At 49.9% G+C, this 11,861-nt stretch overlaps 1 protein-coding gene across 1 annotated transcript in view; it reads right to left on the reverse strand.

Annotated features, from left to right (window-relative positions):
- The window catches only part of CDC42BPG (CDC42 binding protein kinase gamma), a 70,220-nt gene extending 60,997 nt beyond the window's left edge, over positions 1 to 9,223 (reverse strand). The window contains exons 1-2 of the mRNA XM_015410791.1: positions 9,016 to 9,223; positions 8,302 to 8,880 (exon numbers count right to left, since the gene is read on the reverse strand). Of these exons, the coding sequence (XP_015266277.1) occupies positions 8,302 to 8,880; positions 9,016 to 9,223 (787 nt within the window). The remainder of the gene's footprint in view (positions 1 to 8,301; positions 8,881 to 9,015) is intronic.
- Between the last annotated feature and the right edge of the window lie 2,638 nt (positions 9,224 to 11,861).

An 11,861-nucleotide genomic window follows, 5' to 3' on the forward strand; every position in this document is an offset into this window, starting at 1 on the left:
CTGAGCCATGGCCTCTGTTTTCCCAAGGCTCTGTATGAACTTTCCCATTCAAGGTTCAAGCTTTTCACTTCCTGCACAGCTCTGGGGCTGGTCAACGTTCTATGACTGACAGTTTCCTTCTGTACAGTTGGAATGTTTGTGAAGATTCCATGAGCAGATCAGAAGTTCAGCCAGTTTAGGAAAGAGGAGGATTTTATTTATCTAGACAGTTATATGTTGTTTTTCTACTAAGTGGGGACCCAAAGTGGCTTATGAAATCACTTTCCTCTCATCCATTGTATCCTCTCTGCAACAATTCTATGAGGTGGGTTGGGCTGAGTGTTTATAACTGTCCCGAGGTCACACAGCACACCTTCATGGCAGAGAGGAGATTCAAACCTGGGTTTCCTAGATCCTAGACTGACACTAATTGCTATATTGCATTGGCTGTAAAGCAACAGGGGATTGCTAGCTTTTAGATTATAAATATGCACTACATCTGGAGGCTACAATATACTGCAAGGTCTTCATGGATCCACAGCACCATTAGGAACCAAAAGCCCTCAGACCAAACACAGCCTAACTGGAAACAAGGCATGGAGAAGGGGGAAAGAGTTTGCTTTTAGGTACTCATCTCCACTCTGGTAGTTGCAGAATTCGCTCTCATTTCAGATTATCAAGGATGTTGCACCAGAGAGCAACCATCAGACTCTTGGTTGCCTAGTCCCAGCACTCATCAGGTGATGAAGTTACCTGGCTGTTCAGGTGCCCAACATCTGCAAATGACTAGCTGGAAAGGTTGCCCTGACCTGGAAGACCTGCTGATCAGGGTCAGCCCTGATTTGAATAGCAGACCACCAAGGAAACCCTGCGAGAGGCAGGCAATGGCAAACTACCTCTGTTTGTCCTTTGCCTTGAAAACCCTACAACGTTGCTATGAGTCAGTTCTGACACGGCATCTTTTTCTACCACCAGCTGGAAAGGCCGATCAGGGAAGCAAAGATCAAACTCCTGTCAGGCCTCCTATGGAGAGAGGTGTATGTATACAGCACCTCACACAGTCCAAACGGCTGAAGGACTCCCTTTTTCTCTTGGACTGTTTCATAAGAAGAGCCCTGCTGGATCAGACCAGCGGTCCATCTGGTCCAGCACCTCATTTCACACAGTAACCGATCAGTTGCTCTGGAAGGCTAGCAATCCGGACATATTGGCCAAGAAGGCCTGCCCCGATGAAACCCCCCAGTATTCAGAGGCTGACTACCTCTGAACACGGAAGTTAAGAACATAAGAGAAGCCAATGTTGGATCAGGCCAATGGCCCATCCAGTCCAACACTCTGTCACACAGTGACCAAAAATACCAGGTGCTATCAGGAGGTCCAGCAGTTCCCTTTAGTCACCTTGACTGGTAGCCTTTGATGGACCCCTCCTCCATTAAATCTGCCTAACTCCCTTTTGTGGGCTGTGGGCTGGCAAGAGAGACAGCAGCCTGCTCAACCTCACCGCCATGACAGCACTGAGTTTTTAGACTGACCTGTGGGACTCCCTGCTACTGCCAGCAGATTTCATTACAGTTTCAAATAGCTGCATGTGAAGCAGAGTTCTGTATAATGCAAATGTTCACCAGCTGTGAGGTGGGTCCGACCCCCGTCCTACCACTTGATTGAGCAAAGTCCATTCATGTATTTATCAAAATATTTATACACCACCTTTCCTACTGGCTCAGGGTGGAAGTCTTCCTCCATTCTCAGAAACCTTCCTTGATCTTAAATTTCTGTATTTTTGTGTATTTTATATTGGTTTTATTGTTATTATTGGGCGTATGCCCCTGTTAGCCGCCCTGAGCCTCCGGGGAGGGCGGGATATAAGTTTAAATAAATAAATAAATAAGTGGCTCTTTCATTGGAGGAAGAGCCACTTAGAGAATGGTTGGGTTCCCCCATGTATTTTGTACTTGGCCATTCCGAATGAAAAGTGTCTCCTTTGTCCCGTGAGATCCCATGTGGGATCTCAGACCAGGGCCGGCGTCAGCACACACTTCGGTGGGATGGCTGCTAGGACCCAGAGCGGCTTTTAGAGGCCATGGTGGCTGATCCCCACCCCCAAACACCTCCTCTACCACCTGTCTGTGAGCCCTTTCTGGCCCATCTGCTTGCAAGCGCTCCACCTGACATGCTCCCACTGTTTGCCCAGAACCCCCCAAAACCTAGAACCAGCACTGTCAGACACTGAGGGGCAGGGCTGTTGCTCAGTGTGCATCTGCTGGGCATGCAGAAGGTCCCAGGTTCAATCCCAGGCATCTCCAGTGAAAAGGACCAGGCAGGGGGGTGATGTACAAGGCCTCTGCCTGAAATCCTGGAGAGCTGCTGCCAGTCTGAGTACACAATACTGACTTTGGTGGTCCGATGGTCTGGTTCGGTATCAGGCAGCTTCACGTGTTCATGTGTCCTCCTGCTGTTAAGTCTAACCTAAGTCAGAGGTGGTGGTGCCTCTTAGACTCCTAGAAAATGGATGTTGACCTATCGTGTGTTTTTTTAGCTCTACGAGTATTCTCCACAGGATTGGCAGGACAGGCTCCTCGTGAGGGACTGCAAGGAAAACTAGTCTGGCCCTGACGGATAACCTGATGTTTGCACCATCAGGTAAGCGCCATGGATCTAAATTCGAATGAAGAACAGAGTAGCTGATGACCTCTGGCACCTCCCTGACAGACTGACCTCTGCTGAGCACATACCATTATCCATGCGCACGGACCCATTGGTGCTACTGTGATACCCCCAAGGTAACATCACCTCACCCCATCATTCCCTAACCTCCCCGGAGTGCTTCCGTCAAAACAAGTCCTTCAGCTCGCACAGATGTGAAAGCCAAATCCCCACACTGCATTTCCGTACATGCAGACTGCATTTCAGTGTGGAAGGAAAGACATGGCACATTCTGGTTATGGGAACAGGCACCCGAAGGGATTGCTCTGTGTCAACCCAAATGCTGGGAAGTGAATATAGGAACTGGTTTCCAGCTGTGTGCTGGGGCGGGGTGAAAAGCTATACTGGTAAGGCCGGGTGGGGGAAATGTTTCCAGTCCACGGGCAACTCCTTCACTTGTGGGATCCTTCAGTCACAGTAGAAGTGGTGGGAGTGGGAAGACCGTCAGACTAGAATGGGGTACGACCTGGGTTCACACCTCCACTCAGCCATGAAACTTGTTGGGTGACATTTGGGCAGTCACTCTCATCTCAGTCAAATACTGAATACATGTTCTTAAGACTTTACGGTGGACTTTTAATTTTTGGATCACCTCTCCTTCCCATGACCTTAGCTGTTATCTTCGGGTCTCCTATTATTCAAATAAATCATTGGAGTCTAGGATGGGGTTGGGAGCTCAGGCTTTAGGCTTCCACCTTCATGACAGTTGAAATTTTAAAAATTGGTTCATATGAACTTGCTTAATATCTGACATTAAAAAGGTTGTAGGATCTGTTTGGTAGTTGGTTGATTTAAATTTGGTTGATATTTGCTGTCATGATTTACTTCCCGAATGCAACATAATAGAAAAGTATTTTTGAATGACATTCTATGCATCTTCTGTGTTCAATATCTTACTTATCACAAGGTTGTACGATACTAATGTGTTCTTGTTTTGTCTATAAGTTGTAATAAAGTCAATATTTATTTATTTTTTAAGTTTTTTTAAAAGTTTTTCCAAGCTTGGAAAATAAATTTATTTTTTTAAAAAATTATTTATTTTTTAAAGTGGAGTTTTGGTTTATTTTGCTACAAGAGACTAACACGGCTACCCCTTTTCCAATCAGACAAACCTGCCTCACAGGGCTGTTGTGAAGATCAAACAGAATTGCTTGGATGAAGGGTGGGATGAATACAAGACAAATCTTTACAAAGGCCTCAATGAGCTATTGCCACGTTACAAAATGCACGCACCCCTGTACTTGAGTGCAAAGGATCTGGGCCTATCCCCCTGTCAGTACAGGAAACAGCTCTGCAAAACGACCCACCAGGTAGCTCCCCCCCTTCAAAGGGTCATTCACACTTCCCTGAACTGCTGTCCCCTTGAAACATCAGGGTATATTTGCTCCCATGAACAAAGGCTTAAGGACTCCAGGTATTCCTGAACAATTTATTTGGAAGGGTGTGCCTGCTTTCTGTGCCATCCACACAAGCTCCTTATGTACCAGAGTGCATTCCACAGCAAAGAGGGCCATGCTTGAGCTCTTGGGAAGATGTCCCAGAATTCTCCGGGCTCTGCCTTCCAGGAAGGAAGGAAGATCAGTATGCGTTCTGAACACCAGGGAAGGGATGTTCTGCGCACCGCTCTGGTAAATTTCACCTGAATGAACTTCGAAAAAGCCACAGGCTTCAGTCTCTTTCTCACTGAGAAAAAGAGGGATGCTGAATCTTCACAAGGATTCATTCACAGAGCTCCCACATCGGAACAAGGGAAACAGCCTGGATGGTTTTTCGTCCTGTGGCCTTCTCAGCTGAGACCCGACAGATGCTGCCATTACAGCTGTTTATGTGAAGGTCGTCGGAGAGGCACTGACACCTCTTTCCTAGCACCCATCAAGGAGACAAATCCAGGTTTCGACAATTATTTATTTATTTATTTGCTGTCAAGTCGCTGCTGACTCATGCCGAGTCAGTAAATAAATAAATAAGTATTCAGAGGTGGTTTGCCACTGCCTGCCTCCGCCTCACGACCCTGGTATTCTGTGCAGGTGCCCCATCCAAATATTAGCCAGGACCGATCTTGCTTAGCTTCCGAGATCTGACAAGATTCGGCCAGCCTGGGCTATCCAGGCCAGGGCAAATGGCATCATGCCCTCCCAGACCCGGAAATTGAACAGGAAATTGCAACCCCTGAAACAGAAATTGGTCTGATCTGGAAGCCTAATTCTGTGGCAGAGGAGAGCAGGACTCCCAGAACCATCCCAACAACGCAAGCCCTAGACTGGCAAATCGCTCAGCTCAGCAAATCTCAAAACAAACTAAAGAAGAGCTTGTGGCATCTTAAATACAGGCCAGTGTGGCACAGTGGCTACGAGTGTTGGACTAATATCTGGGAGATACAGGCTTGAATCCCCATTCACGCCATTAAAGCTCACTGGGGGACATGGGGCCAGTCACACTCTCTTAGCCTAACCTACTCCACAGGGCTGTTGTTAGGATAAAATGGAGGAGAGGAGAAGGAGGTACGCTGCAAGTACAAATGAAGTAAATAAATAAATAAATAAGTATTCCAGTATACGTTTTCATGGACTACAGCCCACTTCCTCAGGTGCTGAGAAAGTGACAGCGCTCAATCACTTCCTTATCACCCTATCCTGAAATCAAAGGAGTTATTTGCATCAGAATGAAGTTTGCAGAGGATCAGCAAGGGCCTTGCCTCACATAAAAAGGCCGGTTAGGATAGGCGCTGAAAAGGTACAAGGACACCTGTCCCCTAGTCAACACTTCTGCCGCTCTGCTCATTATCAACAAAGTGTGGGAGAAACAGGACATTATGCAACCAGAAAGCCAGGCTAAACTGTACAGAAACAAAAACCAAGCTGCCCATCACCACAGCCTAGAACAACCCAGCAATTTCTGTTACCTTCCCCTGCAGAGAGTGGCTTGGCTCACTTTCCAGAAAAGCTGCTAGCTCTACAGGCACCATGTTTTTGCAAGGCATCTGAGCTTGGACCGTGTCATTCAAGAAGGCGGGGGAAGCCTAGTGCCATTTATTTTTTATTTATACCCTGCTTTTCTCCCCAATGAGAATCCAAAGCAGCTTACAACTTGTTCTCCCCTCCTCCCTTTCATCCTGAACCAGTCTGGTGTAGTGGTTAGGAGCGCAGACTCTAATCTGGGAGAACCGGGTTTGATTCCCCACTCCTCCACATGCAGCTGCTGGTGTGACCTTGGGTCAGTTACAAGTTCTTTCAGAGACTTACTCTCAAGAGCAGTTCTGGAAAGAGCTCTCTCAGTCCCACCTACCCTCACAGGGTGTCTGTTGTGGGGAGGGATGGGGAAGGGAAAGGAGATTGTAAGCCGCTCCCAGAGTCCTTCAGATAGTGAAGGGCAGGGTATAAATCCAATCTCTTCTTCTTCATTCCCACAACAACAACCCTGTGAAGAAGGTTCAGCTGAGAGACCGAATGGTTCAAGGTCACCCAGCTGGTCTTCATGGAAGGGTGGGGACCTGAACCCAAGTGTCACACTGGGTGTCTAAACTCTAACCACTACACCACACGGACCAGGGGTGGGGTGTGACACTATATGGCTTCTGAATCTCAAGTTCCAGTTGTACAGCTCTGTAGACCTCTGCCCCTGAAGTCCACACCAGGTGGGACCCCATCAGGCACCACTGCCTCTGTTTCCGTTGTGCTCTGCAGCAGACGAAGGCACCTTTTTGGCAACCTCTGAAGGTGCAACTGCCACACAGTCCCCTCACACAGGCACAGGTGAAAAGTTTGTAGAATGCCTTTATGTTTATGTGGTGCGGAGGGAGATGCCCAGCGTTCTCCCTGTGCATCACTTTGGGGCTATGAAGCATCATATTTTGGATCTGTGACCAAAGTCTCTCTTACTAGCACAGTGAGCCACATGTGGGCTCATTCACATGTCGGCTCTAGCTCTTCTGAGCATTTGACTCGAGCCTCACGTTCCCCAGGGGGCCTCAAATTTACACTTTTGATGTCAACTGCTAGTTTTGTATCATTGTTTTTGCACTTAATTTTTAAATTTACTGGGGGGAGCCCCTCAAAAATGGAAGTGGCCCAGGCTTCTCTTGACCTTTGTGAGGGCCTGCACCTGCCCCATGGTTCAGGAGAGTGGACAAGTCCCTTGCCTATTGAGGCCTGCAGTTGGTTTCCACCTTGAAAGAGCTGCCACCAGAGAAGCGGATAAGCTCCAAGCCCCCCCTGAGGTACAGGCCTCAGGGCAGGGATGGAAATAAACGTGGCTCTTTCGGTTGATGGCGACTGTAAATATGGTTCTCCACAAGTGACAGAGCTGGGAAACTGGCTGCAAAACTCACACGTCACACTCACTGTGGCAGCTTCCCCCTCTTTACCAGTGGTTTCTTTATCAGACAGTGAAAATGCAATAGAAAAGCCACACCAAAGCCAGCCAATCAAGAAATAGGAAGGTGTCTTCCTGGCTTTTCCACATTCCCCTCGCATTTAACATCGGCACTGCTGCATGACTCAGTTTCCCTCCCTCTCTGTGATGCAAGGGGGCAGAACGAGGCAGAACAGGGAGATGATTATTTTGTTTCCTATCACGGAGGGAATCCCAACGCTTCCGTGTGGAGGCACAGCCAAGGTCCCAAGCACTGAGGGAGGTGTTTAGGAAGAGGGTGGGGATTCCAGGGAAACCGCCTGGAAGACCACTTCAAAGCAGCCCGGCCGACATTTATGTTGCCACTACGCACACACAAACACAATGGAAGTGTCGGCTGAAGAGTTCTGTCTTCCCCAGAAAGCATACACATTTCTTGAAGCAGAAGTCAGTCCATTCATTGTAAGGCTTACTTTTGCTGGGCCAGATCAATAAATTCAGCACCTGGACCACTGTTTGGAGAGTGCCCCCCCCCTCCAGCCCAGTTTTTTGTAGCACATGTTCTTCGGAGAAAGGATGTTCCAGCAGCCCTAGTCTATAGCATACCAAAGATAGTTTCAGAGGGAAGCCATGTTGATCTGTAGTAAGACAGACTGATTTGAGTGCAGCAGCACCTCAGAGATCAATTCCTGTTGGCCTACTGGACTCAAATCTAAGTGTAACACGCCTAAGACAATGTTCTGGTTGGTCATTTAGCAGTTCCGAGTTCGACACTATTCACAGCCAGCATAGCTGAGAGTTCCACAAACCCACTCTGGGTGGTTGAAAGGCACTCTGTACATGCTCAGGAAAAGATAGGGTTGCCAGCTTTCAGATGGGGCCTGGAGATCTCCTGGAATTACAACCGACCACCCAACAAAAGAGATCAGATCCCTTGGAGAAAACAGCTACTGTAGAGGGCGGACTCTCTGGCATTTTACCCCACTGAGGTCCCCTCCCCAAACTCCATCCTGCAGTCTCAGGGAATCTCCCAACCCAGAGTTAGCAACCCTACAATTGGAACTGAATTTTAAACTGAAACTCTTCTCCTCAGCTTCAAGTTCTGGATCTGGGCTTAAGTTCGAGAGGAGGGCCGGCTGTTTTTATACATGCGCAGCGCCCCCCCTCCCCCCCGTTTCAACGTCCGCGGCAGAGAGCACTCTACACACGTGCAGAAGACCTCTTGCTCGCCCGCCTTGCAGGGCGGTGCTTGGTCGCCGCTTGACTCACCCCAGGCCAGGAATTGCTGCACGTTCCGCTCCCGCCGCAGGGGGGCGCCGCTGCATTCCTGGTGGACGCACAGCAGCAGGTCGAGGAGAGCCTCCAGCCCCGGGTCCGCCGTGGTCCCCTCGCCCGGCTGCGCCGAGAGCAACTCCCGCAACCCGGCCAGGCGCCGCTCCACGGGGCTGCCCATGATCCTCCGCTCGCCGAAGCCGCCGCAGTAGCAGTTGCGCCGGGGAAGCCAGGCTGCCGTCGAGGCAGGCAGGAGGATTAGACGACGACGACGGAGGACGGCGTCCGGCCAGCCAGAGCCAGATCTGCCGCCTCCAGCACCTGAGCAGGAGCAGCAGCGGCGCAGCTTGGCCGGGCCCCGCCTCGATGTTTGTGGGATGGGCGCAACCTGACACCTGGCCCAGGTGGGCGGACGCTCTTGGCTCGCCTGGCACCCAGAGACCGCCCGCAGGGGCCAGAAACGGAGCCACCCTTGGACTTGGGAGGGCGCGGGGCCCTCTCCCGTCCCCCGGGGGGTTCTGCCACGGACGCGCCCCCAGGGCCCCTTGGGCAAATCCCCCTCCCCTTCCCAGGGCTCTGCAAAACGGGACAATCCTGGTCCCAACTCGCAAGGTTGTTGCAAAGGCACGGCTGGAAACGCCTTTTTAGCCAGTTAGAAGGGACTCCACTGGAAGCCGCCTTTTCCAGGGCAGAAAGACCGCCTGGCCCAACCAGCGTCCCTCCCTTCGGATGTTGTCGGGTAGGCGGCGCGGGACCAGTGCGAACGGGGCTCTAGCCACTGCAAAGTGGGGGTGAGCCGGGTATCATACAACAACTTCCCTCGACCGGCGAACCGTAAAACCTGCGAGATGTCGTCAAGCGCCTTCGCCTCCCAAAGCGGGCAGGGCAGGCCCAGCCCACGCCGCCAGCCCGAGGACATTCGTCTCGATCCTCCCTTCGCTCCCTGTCCCTGAGAAGGGAGTTCCGCGGATCAGCGGCACGTTGTGTTCCCAGGCCGCCGATCAACGCCTAATTAGCTTGTCTGCAAAACTGGAGCGCCCGCTCCGACTCCAGGCGGGGATCCAGCGCTAAGAGCTCCGAAAGGCTGCTGTGCAGGGTTTTGCAGGCCGCCTGCCCAAAGTTCGGGGGGGGGCGGGCGGCGGAATGGGTACACTTCAGCAGGGCTCGGGTGTCCAGAGAGAACTTGGCTGGGTGACAAACTTCATATAGTCTGTTTCTGGTAGGGTTGCCAGCCTCAAGGTCGGACTTGGAGATCCACTTTTACAATTGAGCTCCAGCTGACAGAGATCACCTCCTCTGGAGAAAATGACTGCTTCGGAGGGTGGGCTCTATGGAACTGTACCACGCCGAGGCCCCTCCCCAACCCCACCCTCTCCCGGATCCACCCCCCCAAAGTCTCTAGGTATTTCCCAAACCAGACCTGGCAACCCTAATTTCTGGAACTGCAGAAATAAAATTGATTTCTTCTTGACTTTTGTATTTCATGCCTGGTGTTTGGAATGGAAATCAACAGCTGCCCTACCCCTGGCCTTCTGTGTTGTGGCCCCCCCACCTTGTGGACTGCTGGTCAGGAAGGCCCCCAGGCTCTCCTGGCTTTCTGCAAAGGATGCAAAACTGAATTATTCAAGAGGGCTTCCCTAACAAGACAAAAGGTTAGCAGTATACAAAATGATTCACAAAGTTAACCTGTCAACACTTAATGCTGTGCTTCAGTTCTGTTTTCTTTAGATCTCTGATTGGTTTTACAACCCAAATCCTATTTCATTGTTTACTGAGTGACCCATCCTGTTGATTGTATCAGCTCATTCTGTGTATTCTGCCTTGAGTCCCAGTAAGAAAGAAAGGTAGATTATGAACAATGTTGGGAGAAGGTTACGACTTTGTATGGGTCCCAGTGAAATGACGCTTCGGCCTTCTGCTTGCCCAAATAGTCTCCAAAGACACTGAGCCGGCTTTTACACACCATGCTTCGATGCTGCTGTTATTATTCTTTTCTGCTGTCCCCTGCAAGTGGAACTGAAACAGGGCTGCCAGTCACATGGCCTTTAATAGCCTTATATCTAATAGTCCAGGCTGCTTCCCCCCACCACACACACACACAGTGGAGCGAAAGATCTGCACAATGGGACCAGCCAAGGCTAGGATAGTTTCTGCAAACCTGGGGAGGGCGGACAATTCTGTCTCCCTTTGCAAAAAAAAATCTATTTTTAGAAAATGGTTTGAAGAAGCCCAAAAATTATGACATCAGACCCCAAGTTAAGAAGGCATTTGGAACGCTGCCATTGTGGTAGCTACCAGGAGGAGGAGAAAAGGGTTGTTGTTTTTTTTGTCAAGGACAGGACCATAAAGGCCAGGGGAGGGGAGGTTGGGAGCCATTGGAAGGGGAGGGGGGAAACAGCAACCAGCAACAGGTGAGAAGAGGAGAACTGGAGCAGGCAGCAGAGCCTGGGGAAGGCAGGAACTGTCAAGCGGGGGCAAGCACTGAGGGGGCAGGGGAGAAAAGCAAGAGCCACAAAGGAATCTCCTGTTGCCCATGAGCCTTTCCAGGTCTCCACTTGTAGTGCTGTGTTTCTTCTAACAAAACTGGCAAAGCTCATTCCAACAGGCATCTGTGCTTATTTGGAAGCTCGTCTGCCAAGAGCCATCAAAGCCCCCCCCCCCCGGCTTCGCTCTGGGAACTCCAGACCACATTTAGGACCTCTTTGCATGCCAAGCGGGTGCTTTACCACTGGATTTGTGTGTCTCTAAAGTGCCATCAAGTTGCAGCTCACTTATGGCAACCCCACGGGGATTTCGAGGCAAGAGACATTCAGAGGTGGTTTGTTGTTGCCTGCTCTGAGCAGTAACCCTGGTCTTCCTTTGTGGTCCCCCATCCAAAGACTAACAAGGGCTGTCCGGGTCTCATGAGGTCAGGCCTAGCCTTGGGCACCCACCATCCAGGTCTGGGTACTGCTGAATTTGCCTGCTCTAAATTACTTCCTGTTTTCTGGTCTGACCAGTGATGGCATTCATAAATCAACTGTTAATAATCTGTTCTTGGTGGGCGTGGGAGGAATTGCTTTTCAACCTGCATGAAGGTGCTGCTCATTTTTTTAAAAAAAATTGTAATTTCACAATAGCACTATAGAACTCAAAAGATGAAAATTACTTTGCTACAGAGAGAATAGGAGAAAACAAAAATTAATCAAGGTGGAAACTGGGCGATTTAAAGGGACAATAGCCATGAGAAACCAATACAGAACTTTGAGTCTACACACTAGTGCTGTGATCACATTTTATGTTTTTAAAAATCTCCACAAATCAGATCTAAAGAAAGACAAGAGTATAACATGGAAAACACTGGAATTTAATGGGCTCGTAACAACATTAACTGGACTCTCCAATAAAACTGAGTGAATGAAGCATGGCAGTTTTGGACTAAACCTCTATTGTGGAATCAGCCATTGTTTCTCTCTCCTACTTCCATGAAGCTACATTGCCCTCTGCTGGGAACAACAACTCCAACTTTGTGAACAAAATAAATTCTTTCCCTTGGAGAACCACCAAAGCCTGAGGCT

The sequence above is a fragment of the Gekko japonicus genome, unplaced genomic scaffold (assembly GCF_001447785.1).
Source record: "Gekko japonicus isolate JY-2015 unplaced genomic scaffold, Gekko_japonicus_V1.1 scaffold42, whole genome shotgun sequence".
Taxonomy (NCBI): Eukaryota; Metazoa; Chordata; class Lepidosauria; order Squamata; family Gekkonidae; genus Gekko; species Gekko japonicus.